Here is a 27,511-nt window from a genome sequence, read left to right as displayed (position 1 = left end):
TCAGGCCGAGGGTGGCGGAGGTGAGCTGGGGCGGGGAGCGGTTCCCCTGCGTGCCCCCCCCCGGGGTTACCTGCTGTGGCGTGGGTGGCCCTCCTCGTGCCCCCCCTCCACGCCCCAGCTCACCTCCACTCCGCCTCCCTGGGCCTGAGCGGGAAGCCGCGGCCTCCTTCTCAGCCCGCCCCGGCTTCCCGCGCGAACAGCTGATTCACTGGAAGCCTGGGGGGTGCGGAGAAGCAGAGCGGGGCGGCACGTTCAGGGGAGGAGGTGGAGGCAGAGCAGAGGTGAGCTGGGGCCAGGGGTGGGGCGGGGAGCTGCCGGTGGGTGCTCTGCACCTACCAAATTTTCCCCTTGGGTGCTCCAGGGCTGGAGCACCCATGGAGTCAGCGCCTAGGGCGCCACTTTTGGCCGGTTAAATTTAGAAGCCCTTTTAGAACCGCTTCTCCCTCGCGGAACAACCAGTTCTAAAAGGGCTTCTAAATTTGACAACCGGCTCTAGCGAACCGGCCCCAGCTCACCAATGCCCTTGGTCCACATGCTTGTTGACCCCCCTCAAAGAATTCTAATAGATTGGTGAGGCATGGTTTCCCTTTACTAAAACCCTGTTGACTCTTCCTCAACAAATTATGTTCATTATATGTCTGACAATATTGCTCTTTATTATACTTTCAACCAGTTTGCCCAGTGCTGAAGTCAGGCTTACAGGCCTGTAATTGCTGGGATCACCTCTGGAGCCCTTTTTAAAAATTGGCATCACATTAGCTATCCTCCAGTCATCTGGTACAGAAGCTGATTTAAATGATAGGTTACAGACTACACTTAGTAGTTCTGCAGTTTCACATTTGAGTTCCTTCAGCACTCTTGGGTGAATACCATCTGGTCCTGGTGACTTATTGTTGTTTAATTTATCAATTTGTTCCAAAACCTCCTCTAATAATACCTGAATCTGGGACAGTTCCTCAAATCTGTCACCACAGTTGCAGAGCCCTGCCCAGCCTGAGTGTATGAAACAACTCACTTAAGAACAACACGTGGGGTGGGACTATAGATCAACCCCCACAATATTACCATTGTGGAGGCACTAGCCCATACCCCACCCCTGGGTCTGCCACCTCTGTCTATAACAGCCCATTACTTTCAGGAAAAAATAGTGTGATATTCAAGTTTCAGAGTAGCAGCCATGTTAGTCTGTATTCGCAAAAAGAAAAGTAATAGAATCCTAGAATATCAGGGGTGGAAGGGACCTCAGAAGGTCATCTAGTCCAACCCCCTGCTCAAAGCAGGACCAATCCCCAATTTTTTCCTCCAGATCCCTAAATGGCCCCCTCAAGGGCTGAACTCACAACCCTGGGTTTAGCAGGCCAATGCTCAAATCACTGAGCTATTCCTCAGAGACTAACAAATTTATTTGAGCATAAACTTTCTTGAGCTACAGCTCACTTCATCGGATGCATTTGGTCGAAAATACAGTGGGGAGATTTATATACACACACAGAGAACATGAAACAATGGGTTTTATCATACACACTGTAAGGAAACTGATCACTTAAGATGAGCTATTACCAGCAGGAGGTGGGTGGGAGGAGGAAAACGTTTTATGGTGATAATCAGGGTGGGCCATTTCCAGCAGTTAACAAGAACATCTGAGTAACAGTGGGGGGGGGGTTGGGGGTTCTAACCCTAACCCTTCAATCTCTCCAGTCACTCGATTACAGACCTGAGAGTGGCTATCCTTCAACAAAAAACTTCAAAAACAGACTCCAACAAGAGACTACTGAATTGGAATTAATTTGAAAACTGGATACAATTAACTTAGGCTTGAATAGAGACTGGGAGTGGATGGGTCATTACACAAAGTAAAACTATTTCCCCATGTTAATTCTCCCACCCCATCCCACCCCCCACTGTTCCTCAGATGTTCTTGTTAACTGCTGGAAATGGCCCACCTCGATTATCACCATAAAAGGTTTTCCTCCCCCCCCCCCCCGCTGGTAATAGCTCATCTTAAGTGATCACTCTCTTTACAGTAAAAAGAAAAGGAGTACTTGTGGCACCTTAGAGACTAACAAATTTATTAGAGCATAAGCTTTCGTGAGCTACAGCTCACTTCATCGGAATGCATCCGATGAAGTGAGCTGTAGCTCACGAAAGCTTATGCTCTAATAAATTTGTTAGTCTCTAAGGTGCCACAAGTACTCCTTTTCTTTTTGCGAATACAGACTAACACGGCTGCTACTCTGAAACCTCTCCTTACAGTGTGTATGATAAAACCCATTGTTTCATGTTCTCTGTGTGTGTATATAAATCTCCCCACTGTATTTTCCATCGAATGCATCCGATGAAGTGAGCTGTAGCTCACGAAAGCTTATGCTCAAATAAATGTTAGTCTCTAAGGTGCCACAAGTACTCCTTTTCTTTTTGTGATAGTCAAGTTTTCCTGTAAGAATTGCTACATTTAAGGACAGATTTCTTGCTCGTAAGGTATAGTACTTTGTTCTGCAAATCATCCCATTCATTTAATTGTAACTACTCACTACTAAATCTGAGTAAAGGGGATAAAATCTGGCCTTTAATGTGGAGTTTCTACTCAGATGACCACCATTATAATTCTAGCAACCAAGAGAGTCTAAAATTAATTAGCTAAACATTTCTGTGTGGAGAGAACAGACACTGTTCCATTTTTGGTTACTTTTGAATATTTCAGAGAAAGATGTTTTGTCTAAACATTATCATCCAGTTTAAATAGCACTCACTTCACTATTTCATTGGCCTGTGGAGATATTACCCAGGAGATATTAATATTTTCACTTGGTTCCATGGATGATTTTGGAGATTTGAGGCAGAAAATGTTACATGTATCCCTTGTGGTGTGGTCTCAGGCAGGGCTTACTCCTGCGTCAAGGAAGATTATGGCTAATAGGATTTGGTACTTGGAAGCTGCTGGCATATCTGGTACAGACCCTGTGTGTTTTCTTAAAGAAGAATATGGACCCCATTTGTTGCATCATTTTTCTTCTTTTGGCCTTTTACAGGATAAACCCAGCTCTTTCTTATTGTGTTATAGGATGCTCCTGTTCCAGTGATAGCTTTGGAAGGTAAGAAATGTTGGCATCTTATTAATAGTCTTCAGAAGAGTGTTTTGGAAATTCTTAGCGTGGCTTGGGCAGTCTTGTGAATTCTAGCCAATAATAGAATAATATAGATATATTTGATCCATAATAATAGATTTATATGTTGTGGATATCACTAATATCGTTTGGGTATTACTAGTTTGGGTAAATAATAAGGTATCTGGGTTATGTATTTTAAGATAGTTTTTATTGGGTTAAATTTTTCTTTTGCAGGGAGAGAGAAGTTAACTATATCTAATAATACATTGCTTATGACGGTATCCTGTTTCCAGTACCCATTGTATATATTAGGTAGAACAGTTTGTTACCCATGTGTACAGTGTGTTAGCTAAAGCTTTACTGATTTCCTCCCTAGAAGTGTACTGTGCATGTCTACATCCCTGAGAAAGATACCTGGAGACATCCCTCAAGACATCAGAAAAATTAGAATAGAAAACTCTCATCTAACAGAACTGCCTCGTGGGTCATTCTCCAATGCCAGTACCTTGGAATACCTTTGGCTGAATTTTAATAATATCACAGTTATGCACCTAAAGAGCTTAGAATACCTGAAGGATCTGACAGAGCTGAGATTGCAGGGAAACAAGTTAAGTTCAGTTCCATGGACAACATTTCAAGATACTCCAGCTTTAAAAATATTGGATCTAAAGCACAATAGACTGGATGTTCTTCCAGAGCATGCACTCAGGTTTCTGCCCAATCTGACCTACTTAGACTTATCCTCAAATCAGCTTACTGTCATATCCAGGGATGTCTTCTATAATTGGCCTTTGTACCAGAAAACCCAGCGGTCTGAGAGGAAGATGGAAGCTATTTCCAATGCTGTTCTGGCTTTACATGATAACCCATGGATCTGTGACTGTCGCCTTAGGGGATTTGTCCAGTTTATCAAATCTGTTAGTCCACCAGTTATTCTGATGAATTCTTATTTAACTTGTTCAAGCCCTAAATTTAGGGCAGGGAAGTTCTTTCATGAAGTAGAGCTCAACAGTTGTATGAAGCCATTAACGTCATCCCTTGACACCAACCTGACTGTACATGTGGGATCGAATGTTACTATGGCCTGCTTGGTACAGGGCAGCCCCTCCCCAGCAGTCTGTTGGACCTATGGCCTAAAACATTTAAGGTCATTTAATGGTAAGCAATGGTGTCTATTTTTTACTTACAATGTAAGGAGTGGGAGTCAGTTCCTTGCCTACTAGTGAATCATTCATACATCACCTAACCATTAAAATTATTTGAAATAACACAGCAGGCTCTGGTCAGAAATGGCACAGAGCAGTAATGGAGACTAAGTGCAGCAAAGTTATTTCAGGTAGGATTTTACAGTCAATTTGGGAAGGGAGAAGCAGAGACATTCACCAACAAGCTTCTCTCTTTTCTGTGGTCATAAGTATGGTGAAAAACAAGAGGCTGTGAAAAAGATACATTATCCAAGGGCAGGTGCCTACTTGCCTTTTCCTGTTCCTAATGTTTCTTATGGCCTTTCACATGGACAATACAGCAGCTCTGTTATCTAACTGCTAATGTAAACCCACACATTTTTCTAAAACCAAAATATATTCTCCTGGTTCTTGCATAAAACAATTGGTCACAGAGTCTGCTTGCTTTATTACCTTCTGGATTTTGTCTCTCTTAATGAGGTCCTCTCTTCTCCAAAGACTACAATCCAAAATTCATTACCGTTCCTCTTTCCCCCCACATAGCTTAGATCCTTAAGAAACTCCATCTCATACTGACTGCCTTCAGTAGTACAATTTATGTGTTTTCATAAGATCATTTTCTATAATGCATCCAATTTTCTACACAGAATTCTGAGTGGCACCACAACTCCTGATACTTAAATGAAATAGTTTTAGTCATGAATCCCAGAATATTATTTGCTTTTATTTTAATGTTTTATCAGCATTTGTCATTTTCCCTTAACAAGGCACATATTACATCAATTCTATATATTCTCTCTTGTCATATATCCATAGCCACTGTAATAAATAGATTAGACAGACTATTTTCAACTAGTAGCAAATGCTATTGTTAAGATTGTTTTTCAGTTTCCATTCCAACTCACCTTATGTTGCTCATAAGGTTCTTCAACAAATTCCTTTGAGGCTGAAATTTGCCTTGTCTGGTATAATGGATGATAGAATTTGGTCCAGAATACATGTCTGTGTCCATTAAAACACTTTCTCTTTGATTTATTATCAGTTATGTAAGCTATTTGCACTGCAGAGTATGTAAGAATAAGGAGACTTTTGCTGGGAGATAAAAATAGGAGCTGTTTGTGCTTCCCCCCCCGATTTTTTAAATGATTTTCACCTGTATTTAGAAAATCTGTATGTGTGTACATCAGCAATCCAGCACAGTCGTGAGCAAATGTACAACAACAACCACAATAACATGTACAATAACAATAACAAGGCAATGGGAGAAATGTGATTAAGATACTGAATACCACCGCTACCTTCAAGGAGCTAGGGAAACAGTGATTTCAACCAAAGAATCTGAAAATGATGAAAACATATCATGACATTTTCCTCTAATGTTGATCTCAGCTGTGTATATATCTAAGCCTGGACAGCCTAGGTAGCAATACACTATGTCCAGAACTTGGGTCTCATGCAACTTTTTGCTGACCTAGGTGTTCATCTGTATTTAATGTAGTCATAACACCTGAGTTCTGCGTTTCTCATGAAGCAAGTGGGTTACCATGTTCCTGACCTATTTCTCCCCTCCTTCTCAAAGCACACATCTGTCATGTGATCTCATGCTGTTCCCATGAGATGGAACATTATTCAGTAAATTAGACTGGTTAGAAAATGGAGGGGAAGGGGAAAGAAACATCCACAATATTTTCATGAAATTTTGTGTCTGAGGTTAGTTTTTTTGGGGGATTTTGAATCATAATTTCCTGACCCCTATCTACCAAGAAGTTCTTATTTCCCTCAGGGTAACTCACAGTCAAGGGATGAAGTGAATTCCTAGAGTCACTGTGTCTATAACACAGCTGGTGATGAGTAGTACAACCTGACATGTCTGCTCTTGCTCTCCTTTTCTCCTCAGTGTCCACTACACACATCAGTGAAGATACAATGAAATCAGAGCTGGTGATTCCTTCAGCTCACCTTATGGATGAGGGCAATTACACCTGCATGGCTGCCAACTTCATTGGCAACACCTCTACTATAATCTCCCTGAAAATCCAGGCTCCCAGAATGGTAGCTTCTTCCTCATCGTTCTCTTCCTCTGTCTCAGAAGAGAATGCCTATGTTGATGTGAGGATTGCCAAGCAGACAGTGTATGGGATTACGCTGGAGTGGTATGCAGTGACTGAGAATCCAGGAGAAACTTGGTACACCCTCCATTTTGGGAAGTATGACGACTCCAAGAAGGAGATGATTTACATTGGCCCGGGCACCAATACATATTCAGTCAATGACTTGCTCCCAGCTACCAAGTATGAGGTGTGTGTCACTTTAAGGAACCAGACACCCCAAAAGGGCCAATGCATTGTGTTTGTCACAGGCAGTGACATCAGTGAACTGGAGCAGAGGGAGAAGCTCATCCATATCATCATCATTGTGTGTGCCATGGTGCTGGCAGTCCCCGCTGGGATGTATGCGTGTACCACGGAGACCCGGCTTAACTGCATGGAGAAGTGCACTGGATTCTGCCACAAGAATCGCAAAGGGCAGAAGAACTTGAGAGCAGGCAACAAAGAAAACACCTTTGACAGCTTGCCAACCGGCAGTGAGGAGGGACTGTGTTACCGAGACTCCAGTGAAGACAAGGGAAAGCCAAGGTCTCCAGAGGACAAGGAGAAACCCGACAAACACAAACCTAATCACAGAAATAGTGCTGATCTCTATTAGCGGATAAAAATTCAATCCCATATTAGATTATATCAAGTTAAATATAGAAGGACCAACAAAAATATACATACACCTAGGTCTCTGTGTTACATAAACACTGGGCATGTGATATGCAGACATACAATCTTGTTTTTCGAAGGGTTTTAGAAACATCTGAAACTTTAAGGAAAAATGGGGTTATTGGTAAGCAGGAGAGTAATGCATGGCATACACATTGCTGGGAGGGGAGCCAATTTACATACTTCCAGCTACCTGGGAAATTCAATTAAATAGAGGACAGATACATGGTATTGTAATCTTTACAAATTATTCATACATGGACAACCCTTGGGGAAATTACTGAGAGAAATTTATTCTAGTATTTTCATATATATATATTGCCAACTGGCAGTGAGGAGTGGGATGTGTTACCGAGACTTCAGTGAAGACGAGAAATATATATATATATCCATCCTATTAACTATTTGAGCCAAAAATGGCTCCTTCAGCTCTTACTGCATCTTAATGCTGATAGAATTTCATTTCCTTGTTAGGTACCATTTTGTCTAAGTCAGTCTCTCACTTGCATAGCTTCATTGACCAGGGGGTTTCAAAAGTGGGAAAGAATTATTTTTAATCTCTTATTGTTAAATACATGCTTTTATCCTGTGCTTTTTGGAGAATCCATATTGCAGCATTTGGGGACAGTGAACACTAAAGCATTGAAGATGACTTTGCTTACCACCCTTTTCACTTGCTTACAACTGTTCAGAAATTATTCTTTGGGTTGCAACTTGCCAGGGCTTTGGTCTTAGTGCAAATTGATATGTTTTTGTTATTTTTTGTTGGGGTAAGTTCACAGGAAAAGAAAATGTTAGCAGTTTTTGAGTAATCTCCGGGTGAAAATATACACTTTTTTTTCCATTTTGAAGGAAATTTAAGAACTATTTTTCACAAAGATGATTGAAAAACAACTGCACTTTGTAATGTTAAACATCACATGGAGCTAGTCCTCAAAGGGGAATAGTCTCTGATTATCTGAAACAAAGTAACACAATAACAGTTGTCTTATGTCGGAATTGTTTTAGGTTTCCTTCCTCTTCCCCCACCCCTGAAATTTCTTATTTTTTTTCCTGGTTTCCCAAAGAAAACTCCAAACCTTAAGTAATCTATATTTTCTACAAACATGTTCATTTATCTCAAAAAGCCATTTTTTTCACTGAAAAACCAGTTTTGATGAATATTTTTTGGCAGCTCTATTAAGGATCAAATTAAATCAAATCCAGCAACATTATTTAGGCAAATAATTGTGTTTTCAGCCATGAGTTATTCAAAAGTCCAGATTACTAAAGGTAAGGTTTCCCCCATTTTCCTTTCTTAGTTTTTTCCTTTTGTATGCATATGCAAACCTACATGCATCCACAAAAATTAGATTTGAAACACACAGGGAAATCCTGGCAAAATTCTCATTGACTTCAGTGAGGACCATATTTCAGCTACAGAATCCGTTTGTCATTTATAGTAAGGCTCCTTTACACTAGTCTGGTAGTGTAATCCAGTTTACAACTTTAATTCCGAATGGATAAATAGATTCAAACCATGCAGCTATCTATGATACTTGTACAGGCAGAGTATTATTAATGACATCATTCTCTTTTATTTCACTGTACTTACAGAAAGGGAGTCACACACACCACAGACTGCAGGAGTTTGCTGGATCTTGGCACTTCTAGAAGAACAGTGGCTGTTCCTACTGAAGCGGCTCTGTATTCCCAGCAGAATTTTTGAAACAAAGTATGTTTTTAAAAGGGAGAATCATTTAACTTATAAATTATGGTTATCCATACAGTGAGGCCCAACTGTCTGATCAGCCTTGCACAGAACATAGGAAGAAAAAACATCTCCTGTCCCAAGGAAATGCATCTATTAATTATTAATTTGTATTATATGTATTGTGATAGCACATGAGATTCCCAGTCATGCACCAGGACCCTCATTGTGCTAGGTTTTGGGTTAAGAGCCGACTCAGCCTCTGAAGCCATACAGAGTGTGTCCCTGGTGTTTTAGGGCATATACCACATCCATGGCCATCACTGTCTTCTGCTTGGTGTGCTTGATGTAAGTCATCGTTGCAGATCACGTTCTCCAGGAAAACCTTCAGCACCCTGCAAGTCTCTTTGTAGATCAGCTCCAAAATGCGCTTTGCCCCGCTGTGGCTGGCCAAGCAGAGGATCGCAGGCTTTGTAATGCCCGGGATGTTGTCTCGTAAAACCTTGCGGTGCCTCTTTGCATCGCCTTTTCCCAATCCCTTTCTGCCCTTGCCGTGACCAGACATCTTGCAAACAAGCAGCTAACACCACCACCACCACTGTGTGCTGTGTGAACACAGAACAAAAAGATGTCCCCTGCTCCAAAGAGCTTACAATCAAAGTAATGCATGTCCTTAAATTTGAAAATTAAAGTTTTTCCTTCAAATGTAAGGAAAATCAGTGTAAAAAAGCAGTTACACACCTTCTAACAGTGTAGTTACAGTTGTGTTTCTCAGGAGTTGGAAGACACTTGATTTTTGGCCTTCTGCTTTAAAAGATAGCCAAGGCATGTGGCTATCTGGTATACCTGCAAATGGGTTGCTGCAGAAGTCATCAGAAAACAAAGAAGAGTTGAAAACAGTGCTTTAGATGGATCTTAATAAGCTTGGCTGAGATTCACTCTGTTGTCTCCTAGGTTTTATGGTACTACTTTAGTAACAAGAAGTAAACAATGCTTTCTAGGTTTTTTTTTATATGGGGTTACATTTTCTTCTCTAATGCTTATTAATTCCACAGTTTATTGTACAAATATTTAACTATTACTGTTTAGTTCATCTACTCTTACTTTCCAGTTTGTTTTAAGTCATTTTGTAGGCTTCACTAATAATTCTTAGTTGTAAAATATGGTTTTAAAATAAAATAATTGATTTTCAGAATACCCAGAGTTTTACCCATTAGTGAATTTTACTTCCCTGTGCATGTTTCGTCTTTTTACTATACTTGCCATATTTGAAAAGAAACTTGTATGGCCAGTGATTAAATAAAGTCATATTACATGATCTCACCAAAAGATCCTATTTGTCAATTTTCAGAGTAGCAGCCGTGTTAGTCTGTATCTGCAAAAAAACCAGGAGTACTTGTGGCATTTTAGAGACTAACACATTTATTTGAGCATAAGCTTTCGTGAGCTACAGCTCACTTCATCGAATGCATTCAGTGCATTCATTTGTCAACTGTAACATCTATACTGCACAGATGATGCGTGAAGGAGTGTCATAGGGTGGGCTGGCCATTTAAAGTGGGATTGTCTGGGGCTCATTACACAAGTTTTTATTATGTTATCTTCAGATGGTGAATGTTGAGATTTCCTTTAAGAGCGAGCCTACTTAGCTTGGGAGAAGGGATTTTCAGGGGGGGAAGGCTCTTACAGGAGATCCCCAGTAACAGGGAGACCTATAGGAAGGCTCTCCTCTAGTAGAGACAGATGGGTTGCAGAAAGAGCTAGTAGGCTCTCTTCAGTGGGCCAAGGGAAGAGGTAGCGAGCCATGGAAGAGGCTCTGGGAAAGGCCCAAAGACGGGTTGATATAGGAAGTGGTCCAGGTAGGCAAACAAAGGGGTCTGAGCAGGTGGATTGCTGCTTGTTATGGGGTTCCTGGAGTGGAGCCTAGAGTAGGGAGGCCTGGGTTTCATTAGAGGAGGTGTGAACATGTGAGGAATGAAGGCCAATGAGCCTGGCATTCGAACTGAAGACTCAATCTGAGGTGGCTGAATGATTGTTGTGTTGGATTTTTCATTTACCCCCTGGAGTGGACTTCATTATTTGGCTGGAGGGTGAAATCATTAAACAGAACTGGATTCTGGGCCACTAAAGTGCCTGGAGACGGAGCAGGAAACTGAGGCACAGAGCACTTACTAAAGTGATCTTGTCACATGGAGTTCTTTTAAAAATGATTGGGACTGTAAATGTCTCATTGACACATGCAACAAAATACATCTTGAAAAGGGGATTTACTTAAAATTAATGCAAAATGAGTGATCCTCTCTCCAGAGACCAGCTAACCTCTTACAAAAGAAACATTGGCCAATACAGTGGACTATGCTAATGACCGAGTCTCTTCTGCTTGATGCTACAATCCCACACTATCTAATGCTGAGCTGTTCCATAAGGGTTAGCTTGTGTCTTGACCTACACTGCTATGCAGAGGAATAAGAACCCCCCTTATGCTCCTGCATAGGCTACTTGTACATTGTGCCTTGGCTCTGCTGCAGTGTGCCAGCCGCTGTAATTTCTGCTAGTATATACCCTAGTAGACCACTGCAGGACGGGAATTGTGCCTCACAAAGGTGCCTCTTGCCTCTTGGGGCTGTGCCAAAAGGTGCAATCTAGCCCTTATGTCTTGAAATTAAACTGTGGGTCTAACTTTCACACTTGGAGGCCTAGCTGAGGGTACCCAATTCTAATTTAGGGTACTCAACTCACTCACAGGTGCTTAAATTCAAATCCTGCAGACCTAACTCAGACGCAAAGGCCTGATCCACCTCCCACTGAAGTCAGTGGAAAGACTGCCATGGACATCTGTGGCTATTGGTTCTAACCAAAATGTTCGCCTCCCTTTCTGTGTAGGGGAGCATGGTCCTTATTCAGACAAAATTCCCAAGTGCCCATGTGCTGGTTTTAGCACTCAGGGTAAACATTGTAAAAGGGAATTTTGCACTTTAAAAGCATTCTGTGATACTTTCTTAGGGTATCCAGGACTGTGAGTCACCATGTTACCCCCTCTCCCTGCCTCCAGGGAGAGAGACCCTTTCTTGTAATAATTGGCTGTCAGCTCCCTGACACTGCCAGCCCTTCGGAAACTCAGATGCTCTCCTCAGGGCTCTGCTCTGCCCCTACTTTGCCTTGTTGGTTAACACTTGGTGTACCCCACCTCCTGAACTCCTCAGAAGCATCCCTCTGTAGTACCCAGACACTTAGTGTAATTACCATGAAAGCGGTCCCCAAAGAGATAGTGTATACACAGTTTGACTGGTACAACTCACGATCAGGTGCTTTATGGCAGCACAGCATTGTAATCTACTTAAGGTAAAAACAAATCTAAGTGTATTCAAAAAGCTTAAGAGATGCCGAGAAAGAATAATGAGTGGAAACACAACTGGTTACATGTAGAAAATAAAACATAAAATGCATTCCTATGTCTACGCTTATTAAAGATGACCTCTTCTATTTTATAAAGTAGACTTTCTTCTGAGGATTCAATCTGTGAGGGAGTTTTCAGTCAAAACCAGGATCCAAGTTTTCATGAATATTTTCCCGCCCTATGAGGGATTTCCTCAGCAAATAGGTAACAAAATGGCTTTTTGCTTCTCCTTATAGTGCCCAAACTCATTGTTTTTACCCTAGAGTCAGGATGGCACCCCACAGTTTGCTCTCGAGTATGCGGTCTCCATGTTGTCTTCACAGCTTCATGTTGACTTGAAATGCAAATGTAGCGGCTATTGTGTTTTAACGTAAGATGCTTAATCTTAACGAACCTAAACGTGAATATACATCCCTTTCTCTGGCGAAACCAGCTCTTTACACCTTGATACAAACGATTAAGGATGAATTTTCAGAAGATATACATGCCTTTTTAAATGTAAACAGTACATACGATATAATCACAATAATGTTAATGGCTAGCATGATTGTGGCTTTCATTTAAGATCTCATGCAACATTCTTTATAGATAAATACTATGACAGTACTGTGTTAGGTAGCATGAATTTGTCTGGCCTAATAGGAGCTGCTGTTATAAAGTGAACCGTTTGCCAGTTATTTTTTGAGGGGTTCTTACTTCATTCCCCTTGTACAATGATGCAGTAGAGTTAGCCACAGGCTGTCGGTTCATAACCCTCTTGTCTGGCTAAGGCATCTGCTAATACATTCTCTCCCCTTAATGTACAGAATTTCCATGTCCTATTCTTGGAGAGTGATGTTCCAGTGTAACAGTGTGAAATTGGTACCTTTGGTTTGATGGAGAATGGTCTGTCCGGACCCTAAATTTTCTCTTAACTAGATAGACCCTTAATTGATTGACTGCCCACACCATAGCATAACAGTCTTTTTCTATGACTGACTAATTCTGTTCAGTGGGTGTCAGTTTCTTACTCAAGAGAGCAATGGGCTACTCTTTGTTAGTGCCTGCTCCCTGCATTAATACAGCCCCAAACCAATGTCTGTCAGTACACAGTTCAAACATTTTGTCAAAATTTGGCCTCGCTAGAACAGGTTTTTCTGACAGGCTTTTCTTTACCTTATCAAAACCTTCCTGACACACTTTTGTCCATACTATTTAATTTGGCTTCATTTTTTTGCACAAGTCTGTGCTAGCAATGTCACTAAAACCAGGTACAAATTGGTGGTAATATTCACCAAACCTATGAAAGACTGGTTAACAATAGGTTCCATCTTCAAGGGAGCAGGAGAAATTTGACCACCCTCCCCGTACAAATGTCCTAAGTAAGGAGCTTTGGCAGCTCCTATTTTACATTTTGATACCCTTACAGTACGACCTGTATCTTTGAATATTGGTAGCACAATTCCCAAGTGTTTTTTATGATCTGACCAATCATTTCTAAATATTGCAATATATGTATATACTATATAAGCCTGTGCAATTTTCATTGTAATGCAGTTAACACTTGATTGAGAGATGGCCCCTGCATTAATTAACCCAAAAGGTAAGAACTCAAAGTTCCTATCGTAAATGAACGCGGATTTTCTCCGTGCTTCGCTATCTGAAGGTATTTGTCAATAGTCTTTAATCAAGGTCACAGTTCTTGAGGTATTTTTGCATTGCCTAAAGCATCTAACATATCAACAATTGTGGGCCTAGGATAGGTGTCAAGTACTGTGACAGCGTGTGACAGCGTTAAGTTTTATATACTCAGCACAAAACCTTATAGTCCTGTCTCTCTTCAGAACCATAATGAGTGGTGAGATCCATGAACCGTCAGACCCTTTAATTATCCCAATTTCCAGTATGTTACATATTTCTTTACAAATTTGCTGCTGTACTTGGTCAGCTGTTTGCTAAACCCTGCTAAGGGCAGGCTCTGGTCCCCCCCAGTGTCAATCTTATGAGTGAAACCCGGCATGCTAGAGAATAGCTGCTTGTGGCATTGCAGCACTGCCAACATTCCTGCCCTTTTCATCAGTTAACTCTTTGGATGGTAGCCTCTCACTGCCAACAGACCCTCTGTTATGCCCCTGTGGGAAATGTAGGTGATATTAGTGCTATATTAGTGTAGGAAGTCACAGGAAATAATACAGGTACAGAGGGATATATATAGAAGATACATACGACAGACCACTTCTAAACCATTTATCATGTTCCACTTTGAGACAGGTGAAATAGTAATAAACACTGAGTAAAGTCCCTTAACCCATGCCTAGGTCATTAAAAAAAGAATAATTTAAAAAAATCCATCTTTTTAATAAATAAACCAGTTTTGTGAAACTGGACTTCCACACCCACCTATTATCACAAGTACATAGGCAGTGGGGTTCCAAATATAATTACATAATAGTAGTAATTTCATTTCTGTAGCAAAATTTGCTCAGTTTCTGCATAAAGAGCTGTTTCTTTCTAGCTGACAAATCTGCCTTTTGGAATTCAGCTAGCTTTTCAAAGCCCTTTGCCCTCCTATTTATCACCCGCAGAAAAGGTTCTGTAACATGGAGTTTAACCTGCAAATTTTGCTGTTGTCAGGGAGAAGAAGAGAACCACTTTCCTATGAATGGTCCTGAAGAGTTAACCCTTTCCTCCCCCAACTTCATTTTTGTCATCAAAGAAAACTGTCTGACTTGCAGATGCACAAAGGACAACCACAATGTTGCCTTTTTTATAGTGTCCTAAAACTTAAGCTAAAAGGAGCAAAAAATAGGAAAGATGCCACTGCCAAGAGAAACAGAAAACACTGATGCCATAATCATTGGGTACCTTTTATGGATTTTATTAATAAAAACATCTGGAATACAGTGTAACTGGTAAGAACACCTGTATTCATTGGAAAAAAAAAGTCTCACAATATATAATAAAACATCTTTTTCTCCTTAAATGTTTCTTTAAGACTATTATCTTATAATTCCTGTTAAGTCTCATTTAATTAAATGGTCCTTACAGGGCTTCATCATATTAGAATGAACAATAAATACTGCCATAAATACATCATCATGAAGACAGAGGTCCAGACAATAGTTAAAAGTTTTTGGTACTTTATGAAATGTTGTATAAACAGATTAAGAAATATAACAAATGAAATGTACAGATCATTACTTCAAATCACAGACATTTGTGCACCAATACAGAGTGCTTCTCCCTGTGCGCTTATGATGTTACCTCACTATTCCTGGGGGGTGGGGCCTGGACTCTACAGTAGAGCTGAGCAAACTCTGCTCACTGTTGTTTAGTAAATGGTGCCCTAAAGAAGCTGAACATTTAGGCAAAAATTGAAGACGTGTGTGGAGATGTTAGGGTTGCAATTGGCCAGAACATGGAACCAGATCCTCAGCTAGTATAACTGGCCTTGCTCCTCTGAACTCAGGCTGTTTTACACCAGCTGAAAATGTAAAAGGAAACTTAGTTTGATAGCATCCTGTCTGGCAAGAACTCACTTATCAATAGACACAGCTGGGAAACCCTTATGTCTTTATAGATGTAGTTGTGAAACCCTCATTTCTGTGTTGTTCTTTGTAGTCCCCATTTCTCTATTGTTTGTCTGTATAATCTCTGTCTGGTTCTGTGATTGTTTCTGTCTGCTGTATAATTAATTTTGCTGGGTGTAAACTAATTAAGGTGGTGGGATATAATTGGTTAAATAATCATGTTACAAAATGTTAGGATTGGTTAGTTAAATTTCAGTAAAATGATTGGTTAAGATATAGCTAAGCAGAACTCAAGTTTTACTATATAGTCTGCAGTCAATCAGGAAGTAAGGGGGGGAATAGGGGTGGAGAATTGGAATCATGTTTTGCTAAGGAGGGAAATGGGAACAGGGACACAGGTAAGGCTCTGAGGTGTTAGAGCTGGGAAGGGGGACACTAAGGAAGGAAACTGGACTTGCTGGAAATTTACCCCAATAAACATCGAATTGTTTGCACCTTTGGACATTGTTGCTCTCTGTTCATGCGAGAAGGACCAGGGAAGTAAGCAGGTGAAGAAATAAGCCCCCTAACAACTGGTATCACTTTGTACTCCATAATCCTCATTTCTAGACTTCAATGAAGCAATCTCCCCACACTCTTCAATGTAAGAATTCAAAAAGAAATAGCTCCAGTAATTAGTACACTGTTGGCTGTAAACAATTGCTTTTCAGGTAGATAGGCAGAAATCCTAGCTTTTGTTGCTATTTTAAGTATCAGAGTGGCAGCCATGTTAGTCTGTATCAGCAAAAACAATGAGGAGTCCTTGTGGCACCTTAGAGACTAATTTTTCCTTCTTTGATATTCACCCCTTTTTGTTAACTTTTGAAAATAGGCCACTTCCACCTGAAGTCTCCCACAGTATTCTTGACAGCAAGATAAAAAAATATTGGCTGGATGAATGGACTATAAGGTGGATAGAAAGCTGGCTAGATTTTCGGGCTCAACGGGTAGTAATCAATGGCTACATGTCTAGTTGGCAGCTGGTATCAAGTGGAGTGCCCCAAGGGTCGGTCCTGGGGCCGGTTTTGTTCAATATCTTCATTAATGATCTGGAGGATGGCGTGGATTGCACCCTCAGCAAGTTTGCAGATGACATTAAACTGGGAGAAGAGGTAGATATGCTGAAGGGTAGGGATAGGATACAGAGGGACCTAGACAAATTTGAGGATTGGGCCAAAAGGAATCTGATGAGGTTCCAAGGACAAGTGCAGAGTCCTGCACTTAGGACGGAAGAATCCCATGACCTCCTGAGGTCCCTTCCAACCCTGATATTCTATGATTCTATGATTAATTGAATTGGCCTCATTAGCACTGACCCTCCACTTGGTAAGGCAACTCCCATCTTTTCGTGTACTGTAATATTTATACTGCTCACTGTATTTTTCACTCCATGCATCTGATGAAGTGGATTTTAGCCCACAAAAGCTTATGCCCAAATACATTTGTTAATCTCTAAGGTGTCACAAGGACTCCTCATTTTTTTTATATAAGATATGACTCTCCAGCCTCTTACACCAGTTTTAGATCAGCATCGCTCTAGGAATATAATGGAATAGAGACTCAGGCCCATTGTCCTAAACTGCTGTGTACGTCACTGTGCAATTTCTCACAGTATATTGTATACCTATCTCTAGCCCTTTGGAAATACCACTTGCCTCAACTCAAAAAGTGAAATATAAAATATTCCCTCCTTTTATGAGAAATGTATCCAGAAATTAGTAGAAGTAGTAATAGTTGGAGCTTTCATAATGTGGATGGAACTGCTTCTCTGCCTGCCACTCTAAACCAGGCATTAGCCAATGGAATCACACTTGGTGTAAATGGGTGGAAATCACAGGCAAGATTTATCATGTATTTGCCAGGGAATTGGTTAAATTGGTTCTAAGTGCATTTCGAAAGGGTGTTCTGTGCCACTGCTTTCTCTGGTTATCGTGCACATCTATGACTGTGAGCTTCAGCTAAAGCATCTGACATAGTTTGTATTTTTCTAGCATGGAACCAGATCGACCCAAAGGGAATACTTTGAAAGCGAAGCTAAGTCTCATTGCACTTGCTTGCACCAAACCGTCAAACCTACAACTCAGTGACTTCTAATGGCTATTTCACAAAGGTTTGAAGCTTAGTGCGACAGGCCTCATTGTGCTGCTGCAAAGAATACGTGGCTTTAAACAAGGCCTAAAAGCAGGCAGCGAAATGTCGTTATAGGAATAACCTACTGAAGATTACACATTCACTTATAATTCCTGATACTGCTGCCAAGAACCAATACATGATTGTGGGCCAAGATTTTTTACAATTATTTGAGGCTCTAGTTTAGGGAACTCATTCAATCCTTTTAGGGACTGTGGGAGCTCAGCTGCATGCTGCAAGCCATGCTGTTTTTGAGCTGATGGTGTGGGAGAGATGTGGGCAGACAGGAGGAAACATATAGTGAATCACAGTGCTCTAAGACACCATCTGTTGAGTCATTTCAGGAGTGGCATAGACATTACCCTAGGGCAGATGGCTCATCTCACCTTCCCTGATGGTGAAAATGTGATGCAATTGGCAGCCATGCAGGGATGACAGATGTAGAGAAAAGGGACTATATGATGGTTCAGGGATAAAGGAGTTAAGGAGGGATCCAGGAACTAGGTCAGACTAATAGATCCAGCAGGTCTATAGGTCAGTAGCAGATGCAATATAATCCAACAAAATAGTAGGCTAGAAGAGAGATGGTTATTCAGAATACTTCACTTTCTTCTGGCTTAGGGTTGCCACCCTCCTGATTTTCATGGCATAGCCCTGTATGCTTCAATGACATCAAGAGGAGCCTGAAATATCTCTGGGGCCAATGTAACATAGAATCATAGAATATCAGGGTTGGAAAGGACCTCAGGAGGTCATCTAGTCCAACCCCCTGCTCAAAGCAGGGCCAATCCCCAACTAAATCATCCCAGCCAGGGCTTTGTCAAGCCTGACCTTAGAGACCTTTAAGGAAGGAGATTCCACCACCTCCCTAGGTAATGCATTCCAAACATGACACTGTGCTGTTTGTGTCATAGCATTAGCACACTGTGGTACAATGTCCCATATAATGACTGTGTCCGGGAGGGCAAAGTTTTAAAAGTGTCACCTTTGGCCTCATCCTTGGAGTGGGAAACAAGGTGCTATACTCAGTAGTACTGGCCAGCTGCTTTTGACAAATAGGTGAGGCAAAGGCACTGTTAACCTGCCTTAACCATCGAGTTAAACTGCAGTTACAGCTGCTTTGCTGGATTGATACTAAGCGGCCAGACTGTACTTCAATGTCAGTTCAGGAATACAGAAAAACAGCTTTACCTTCTCCCTTCTGCATTGTTATTTTCACCCATTCAGAAATGAGTAAAGAGCTTTCCTTTAAAAATATTAATGAATGAGGGTAATCCTAGGTTAGATCCTTTATTGCCACGCTACAAACTGCAGGAAAAAACTAGGTGCTTCAGAGGCAAATGAGAGTAGCTTTTTAACTGCAGCATAATTAGGACAGTAATGTTTTGGGCCAAAATGGAAAGGGTCACCTGACAACCCCCTACATCAGTCCATGATAGATGATGAAACATGTCACACCAACACTCTATGCTAGAAGATCTAGGTAAAGGATTTTTTTTTTAAGACACGTTCCTGACTGATGGACCCAGCTTCCAAGAGGCTGCTTTTACTTTTCACGCCTATTTTCTTGCTCAGTTTTTACATTTCAGTCTTCCTGCTTTAATCACGTCTGGCTTCTCCCTTATTCTCCACAATTGTGGGGTGCCCTACCTGCAGGGAGCAGCATTGAATTAGCACTAACCCCACCTCTTGCAGGTGCTACAGTTTCCATATTTGGACCCATCACCAACTGTTTTTGAAAAGAATGAGTGGGACTTTCCTTTTTCTTTTTGGCAGGGATGTTTGGCTGGAAAATGGAGGAAAGCATTATGTCAAAGCTGCTCTGGCAAAATCCAGTGTAAGCTGCATGAAAACGAAAAACTTCTCAAAGCCAGTCTGTTCATATCTAGGATCAAGGATACTTAAGTCCTAAGCGCATCGCTTCAGAAGCTGTTGCAAAATGTGGAGTACACCTAAGAGTGTAAGTATCCATTTATAATTTATTTACTCAGAGAATAACAGCTTGCCTAAATTAAAAAAAATGACCTCCTATACTGATATGCTGCTGTTTCTACAAGAAGGTCAACATTTTCAAGTGTGGTGTGATTTTAAATGCCCAGTTTTAGGCACCATGGCGGCTATCTTCCAGCCCTGATAAGGATTGACATCAACGGGAGTTAGGGATGCGTAGCTCCTCTTACAAGCATGTCTCTTAAAAGAGTATCAAGTTGGACACCCCCAAAATCACTGTCCCCTCCTGAAAATTATGGCCTACATCAGGACAATTAGCACCTTGGTCATACAGTGCAGGGAGGAAACTACTTTTTAGAAATGATCTGAATACAATTCTAGCAACTGACACCGATATTATATGTGAACTAATTCCATTGCAAAATATATTACCATGTAATACTTGTGAAAAGTAACAGCTGATTGTAGCAGTGGGGAACTGCTTTTAGTTCCTTTTGTATTGAAAGAAATGGAAAAGCTCAATCACACCATGCACCTCTCTCCATACACTGCATGTCTATTTGATCTCCATGAGTGGCTGCTACAGATGCACTAGATATGGGGGTTGTTACTGGCTATGTTCCTCTTTTCAAACTTCTGTTTGAGCTCTGAGACCAGGGCATTATGGATGCTGCTGGGGCCCTTTTTCTTCCCCGGCTTGTTTATAAACTTGGGGTTTAGGGAGCCTGACACTGTGGTCACTCTCCACTCAGTGGTATTTATCTTGGGCGCTAAAACTGGGGAAGGGGGCAGGGCTGGGGCAGAAGGTGGCAGAGAGGGCACCTGGACATTATTGTTGCTGTTCTCATTCTGCAGACTCTTTGTGTCATCCTCAATGGCAAACTTCTCAGCAGAATTGCTGGACAACTTGAATTTCAGCCACTCCATCCTGACCGTCCTGGGTTGATGGATCTGTCTCTTTTTTATGATCCGTCTCACCGGCATGATTTTGTTGGATCTCTTATTGCGCCAGAACATGGCAGTAGAGATCATGATTGTGATCACCACCATTACGCCCATGACACCAGCTAGCACTCCTAAGGCTTTCATGGGGTTATCTTTAGTGTGCATCAAAAAGGCGGCCATTGGCCCTTTGTGAAGAGTCTGTAAAAGAGTACAAAGAGAACATGTGACTTACTCTATGGGACAGAGAGATTCTATAATTTCATTTGTCCAAAATATGTAACAATGAGGGTTGACCAAGGTAAGTTGTCTTTTTGTAAAAAAAATAAATAACCAATTTGATTATTTTACATTTGAATTTGGGTCATTTAGATTTAATACCAAACTGGAGAAAAAGAAATCCCTACAGGATTGTACTGTAATAGCCAAACACTGACGCTTACAGTGGTGTTACTGCAATGATTTGGATCAATCCTGTGTGATAGTGGAGTATTTAAAAGAAGAATTAGTTCTGCAATATACAGCTGAACTGTTATGCTGTATTTTAGAATTAATTTCAAAGAAGGAACAATACTGTTGAATCCCAATAGAAATGTACAAGTGGGACATAATCTTTTGAGAAGATCTGCACATGATACAGTTTATGGGACTGTTACTGAATATGGCATTAAAGATATTTTGAGGCAACCACATTTTTTTAATTGCAATGTACACAATAAGTCTCTAGCAGATCTGTGTTGCATTCTGTTTTCTAGTACTCTTTTACAGACATAACAAAATGGTTTGAGGTAATGGACCTGAGTAGAACAAGATTTTTGTTTTAAAAAAACTAAATAAGAGCTAATGTGCCCTATATATGGCATATTAAGGACAAATGAATGAACAGTTCATTTCACAGCTTAGTACACTGAGTGCTTTGGAGGTCCCCGTATAATTTTTCGGATTTTGCCCTGAGGATGAAGTCTGGATCTTTTCACACTTTTCCAGTATGTGATGGTGGAGATCACCATTGTTACAGAAATGGTGGAAAGGACGCCACTCATGCAAATTCCAAATATTGTCCATGGACGCTTCTTGAGGCCTAAAATATAGGATTTTACCCTTGACTTGATCTGGAAATGTCAAAAATAAGAAAACTTATCAACCTGTGCACCATTATATTCCAAAGAAACTGGCAGTTTGTAAATATGGACATAGCACTCTGGAGACACATGATGCCTAATTTTAGGTAACCATGTTTGATGTAAATCTTTATCCTACATACAAGCTAAAATAAAAATTGCCAATTGTGTGAACTAATCCTACATTTTGCCCATCCCTCACCAGCTCCACAGCCATGAGAACTGTGGTAGATGATGAACACAAAAGATTCTTATCCACTGTCTTAGAGCAGTCAGATTATTTACCACCCCTCCATTGTTCATGTTCTCCCCTAGCATTGGCACATGTTCATGGGAGAGCATCATGCAATTAGCAATTCATGTGATCTGAATGATCCCCAGCGCCTTGACAACACTTACATCTGTGTGAGAGTGAGGGCTTACTGAGTGTCCTCACAGGCCTAACAAAGTAAGTGCACTGCTCCTTGGAATGAGGGTCTGAGTTGCCCATAGATATACAAGCATCTACATCATATACAAACTCATGGAACAAAAACATACTAGGCTCTCCTTAATATCATTCTACATAAGCTAGAAAGCTTCACATCGGTGCACATACAAAATGAAATTCCCTTTAGAATGTCCACGAGTGGTGGATGTGTGAGGTAAAGTATCATGTACAGAAAAACCATCAAGAAAATGAGCTCACACTTTACCATGCAAGTGGCCATATTAATCTGATATGGCACGCTCATGTTCTTTTAATTAAAGCCTTACCCAGCTATGGGAAAGGACAGGAATAAAAAGCCTGGTACATCGCAGTAATGTATCTTCACCATACACACTGTTCAAATATGCAACTTAAAAGACTACTACTACTATCTTTTTGCAGTGTAGTTCTAACTGGGTTAGTCTCAAGACATTCGCAAAAAGAAAAGGAGTACTTGTGGCACCTTAGAGACTAACAAATTTATTAGAGCATAAGCTTTCGTGAGCTACAGCTAGCTGTAGCTCACGAAAGCTTATGCTCTAATAAATTTGTTAGTCTCTAAGGTGCCACAAGTACTCCTTTTCTTTTTGCGAAAACAGACTAACACGGCTGCTACTCTGAAACCTCTCAAGACATTGGAGAGATGAAGTGGATGGGCTAATATCTTTTACTGGATCAACTTCAATGACCTGAAGAAGAGCTCTATGTAAGCTCAGAAGCTTGTCTCTTTCCCCAACATAAGTTGGTTCAATAAAAGATATCACCTCACCCACTATGTGTCTCTGTTAATACTACTTACCATTTGAGACTTGTAAAGGTGACTCAAGGTGAAACTGTCATTGGCAGACATATAGGCTATGCCACTATTTCTAAAACACTAAGGCAGTGCAAGCATTATCAGCACAACAGGTAGTAGGCAAAGGTAGGTAATAACTAAAGAATAGAAGTGGGTCTTAACAGCTTATTTATTCTTTTCAACGTAAACCTTGTTCTGGGCTTGGGCTTTCCATTCTTCAAAATTGTTATAAACCTCTTAGCAACCTTGAAACTTTTGCCATGTTTCATCAGCCCTATAATTATTCACAGCTCCTCACTGGCTAGTTTTCTCATTGTAACTGTGAAAATCACAGCAGTAGACATCAAAGAATCTTCTCCTGTTAAAACTGGTGTTTTAACTCCTTTGATGTGCTGTGAAAGGATTGTTAAGGGCTAGCTTCCTTCCTACTTAAACTTGAGAAGACTGGGCTATTTAAAATGCAAAACAATTCATGTTTGTGAAAATACTACCAAAGCTTTTGGGACTAGCATTATTTAAGTTCTGTGTATGAATATATTTAATGTGTACAAGCTGAATTGAAGATCTCAAACATACAGCACCATACTATTGCTTAATATTCATAACTGAAGAAATTACAGAGAAGTAATATTTTTCATATCCATTCCTATGTGCTGATCTACAAAGTATTAAAAAGCTGGCCAGTTTTCATTGGCCAATTCATTTCATTTCCAGTATAATAACTTGGGGATGTTCCATGTTTAATAATCATATCTGAGCTGGATAGGTCTGAGGCCAAAATGTTCAAACTCCAGGGCTTTCTGACCTTGCCCTTGGGGTTATGTATCTCCATACCACTCCCAAGGTTGGCCTGTATGTTAATCACACACCCTGGGCCAGAGTGCTTATGCAAATCAGGCACCCGCAACTGATTATATAAGTGGTTAAACCCCCAACTATTACAGTCATGCCATTTTGATTGGCTGAGAATTGCATGTCAGTATATTTTTACATGTTGTTTTATACATGTATCCTGTAAATGTCCTGATATTGGCAAAATGTATATGTTCCATATGAGAGTGGCAAAATGCATAATATTTTCAATATGAAATTAGAAAAATCCATCTTCTTATATGTACTTTAAATCATGCAGATTATGAAGAATATAACAAATACATCGGAAAGAAACTCTTTTCAATATAGGCTGAATCTGATTAAACCAGTGATGTTTTAGTTTTGGCATAAAGCAAGCTATTATAAATATAAATGCTCTGAACAAATTCAGTGATATGGGAAGACAGTTCAAGGGAGTTGAATTCTGAATCTTCTAACATGAACTGTTGTGTATTTGAATTTAATAATGATTTGAGATTGTCATATAGGCTCAAATAGAATTATTTAATCAAAGATTATTACTGCACTATACAGAATACAGAAAGAAATCGTAGATGGTGAGGGGAGGGTAGTGTGGTACCTTTTGCTGTACCTAGCGGAATACCGACAGGGTTCATTCTCAATCTAACTCCCCAAACCTCTGTCCTTTCATAGGGTGTGAGACAAAGAAACTCCTTTTTGGAGGGAAAATACTTTCCCATTATTAATTTTTATCATGTGTTCTGTTTTCCTAATTAGTGATGGAATTTCTTTTATAATCCTCAATTTATCTGACTGATGAGTAAAAAAGGAATCTCTAACCCAGTCATTATTACCAACTGCTGTGAAATCAACAGTTCTTAAGGAGTTAAAAACATCTTTCTGTGGGTTATTGGTTCATCTATTTCAGAACCCTTCTGTGAAAAAAATTATTCCATATTCATCACCCAGTCCCTTACAGAAAACATCTGCTGTAACAAATATCCCTTATCAATCACCCAGTTTTATTTATAACATACTTTTCTATAGATACTTTTATTAGTTTGAGGGGGGTCTTTTCCCTGGACACTTATATTCCACAGAAATGGAGAAGCTGAGGATAATTAGATACAGCCCAGCACTCAATCAGATAAAAATTCCTGAGTACAGATCACGCACAAGTTAAGAGCCAATTGCTCTGGGCCTGAAAATTTAAACACACTCTTAGCTAATATAAAGATTCTAGGATAATAGTTAATATGCAAATTAATTTAACATAGAAGAAAAAGTGGTCTAAAAAGATTAATATTTACTAACAGAACTCAAGGCTATATTGCTATGCAGACAGAATCTAAGCAATTACATCTTTAAGCTGTATCCCTCTGGAACAGCTCTGTTCTGCTAACATAGATAGTGCTGGCTAATCCCATTTATTCATAACTTTCAGATAATACAGAGATGAGCCCAAGCAGCAAAATTTACATCTGGATCCAAACTTCCCCATGGTAAAACACTATCAGAAATGTGGAAGTGCTTCAGGGATCAACTGAGCCCTTTCTTGTTTAGCCTCATGCTGGGCACACACACAAGGTGCATACCTTAGTGCATGCTGTTCACAGATGATAGAATTCAATGCAGTGAGGAGAAAGATAGTCTAGCAGAGGATTCTTGATAAATGGAGATACATGTTGGACAAACACGGGCTCAAACTAAGCAGAAAAAGAACAGAATATATGGTATGTTATTTTAATATTGTGAACACTGAAGAATTATCCATGAAACTAGCTGAGCAGACAATATCAAAAACACAAAGTTTTCAAGTATCCAGAAGTAGGGTTCCAGAATCTGGGGAAAACAGAGGACCAACTTAGAGCTAGGATAATAAATGTCTGGCTCAAATGGAGACAGATAAGTGGTGTAGTATGGGACAGTAGGATACGGGTAAGATTAAAAGGGAAAGTCTTTAAAATGGTGGTTCATACTTTTTTAATTCATGTCACTGAATGTTGGGAAACAAAGACGAAACAAGAGCAAATGATCTATTCCATAGAAATGCAATATTGAGATGGATGTGTGGTTTAAGAAAGATCATGTAAGGAATGTGTATGTTTGAGACATGCTCAAAATAACACCTATAAAGGAAAAAATGAGGGAATGTGTCATCTTAGATGGTTTGGTCAAGTCAAGTGGAGTCCTGACAACTATGTGGGTAAGAGAGTCCAACCGATCAAGACTGAAGGGAAAAGATAGAGGCCGAGCCCAGAAGAAGTGGTGGGATGTCATAAACAAAGATATATTAGCATGAGGAATGACAGAAGATATGGCATTGAACGAGCACTTCAGTGGGAGTGGACTCATGAAGTGGACCCTATTTGATGGGATTAACGCATGAAGGAAGAATAAATAGCAACCTCTTCAGTATATATAATTTTTCTCCCTTTGTTGTTCCTATACTATGCAACCTTCAGTGTCATGCTACAGAATAGATTTTGACAAACACTCATAATTAATGGAACTCATTTCAGGTCATGTACTACTTAGCAGGGTTTATTTGACACTTAATTCATCAGGCTTTCATATACAGTTAAGTAACTCGGGGTAGAATTTTTTCATGTGTGTGAAATTAAATGCACAGTGATACAGCGATGAGTCTGAGCAGCAAAATTTATATCTGGATCCGAACTTCCCCAAAATTTTGGGGAGTTCATATCTTGGGTTCTAGTTCAGACCCATCTCTATTTTAATAATGGGGACATTGCATCTACTGTCTTGCTCATCATGATGAAAACTCATTGGTGGATGAAGCATCACTGAGCTTCAATACAATTCCTTTGCCAATTTCCCCAGGCAATAGGATACATTCAGGATAAATCCATTACAATCTACATACCACACAGACTGTGCTGACAGCTTGTGCCACACGCTCTCAAAGAAACTGCGGAACCACCTGATCAACATCCTCTACAGCAAACAGGGAAAGATTAAGAATGAGCTCTCAAAACTGGATTCTCTCATAAAGAACCAACCTTCCACACAAATTTCCTCATGGCTGGACTTCACAAAAACTAGACAAGCCATCTACAACACACACTTTGCTTCTCTACAAAAGAAAAAGGACACTAAACTATCTAAACTACTACATGCCACAAGGGGCCACAACAATGGTTCCCTTAACCCACCCAGCAATATTATTAATCTATCCAACTATACTCTTAGCCCAGCAGAAAAATCTGTCCTATCTCAGGGCCTCTCCTTTTGCCCCTTTACCCCCACGAACATGATACAGTTCTGTGGTGACCTAGAATCCTATTTTCGACGTCTCCGACTCAAGAAATATTTCCAACACACCTCTGACCAACATATTAACCCACAGAGACCTTCCTACCAACACTACAAAAAGAAGGATTCTGGGTGAACTCCTCCTGAAGGTCGAAACAACAGACTGGACTTCTACATAGAGTGCTTCCACCAACGAGCACGGGCTGAAATTGTGGAAAAGCAGCATCACTTGCTCCATAACCTCAGTCGTGCAGAACACAATGCCATCCACAGCCTCAGAAACAAATCTGACATCATAATGA

General features: G+C 40.4%; 2 protein-coding genes and 1 pseudogene across 3 annotated transcripts in view; 1 reads left to right on the top strand and 2 right to left on the bottom strand.

The window, feature by feature from the left end:
- The first annotated feature begins 2,982 nt into the window (after positions 1–2,982).
- Positions 2,983–9,939, top strand: LRIT2 (leucine rich repeat, Ig-like and transmembrane domains 2). Its single transcript, XM_038411297.2, has 3 exons — positions 2,983–3,092; positions 3,484–4,265; positions 6,189–9,939. The coding sequence occupies exons 1-3, from the start codon at positions 2,983–2,985 to the stop codon at positions 6,995–6,997; spliced, it is 1,701 nt and encodes a 566-aa protein (XP_038267225.2). The 3' UTR covers positions 6,998–9,939.
- Positions 9,002–9,314, bottom strand: LOC119859329 (annotated as a pseudogene).
- Positions 9,940–17,081: 7,142 nt separating the features above from the next.
- The window catches only part of CDHR1 (cadherin related family member 1), a 65,945-nt gene continuing 55,515 nt past the window's right edge, over positions 17,082–27,511 (bottom strand). For both annotated transcript variants that reach the window (XM_043519212.1, XM_038410735.2), the window contains one exon: positions 17,082–20,914. In XM_043519212.1, the coding sequence (XP_043375147.1) occupies positions 20,363–20,914 (552 nt within the window). In that variant the 3' untranslated portion in view covers positions 17,082–20,362. The remainder of the gene's footprint in view (positions 20,915–27,511) is intronic.

This window comes from Dermochelys coriacea, chromosome 7, assembly GCF_009764565.3.
Source record: "Dermochelys coriacea isolate rDerCor1 chromosome 7, rDerCor1.pri.v4, whole genome shotgun sequence".
NCBI lineage: Eukaryota > Metazoa > Chordata > Testudines > Dermochelyidae > Dermochelys > Dermochelys coriacea.
This window is presented reverse-complemented; position numbering and strand designations above follow the sequence as displayed.

Bases quoted from the DNA above. Each gene is read 5' to 3' on its own strand.
- LRIT2 (XM_038411297.2), top strand. From the start codon at position 2,983: ATGGACCCCATTTGTTGCATCATTTTTCTTCTTTTGGCCTTTTACAGG. The intron at 3,093-3,483 runs GTAAGAAATGTT...TTTCCTCCCTAG, and splicing joins TCCAGTGATAGCTTTGGAAG to AAGTGTACTGTGCATGTCTA. The intron at 4,266-6,188 runs GTAAGCAATGGT...TTTTCTCCTCAG, and splicing joins ACATTTAAGGTCATTTAATG to TGTCCACTACACACATCAGT.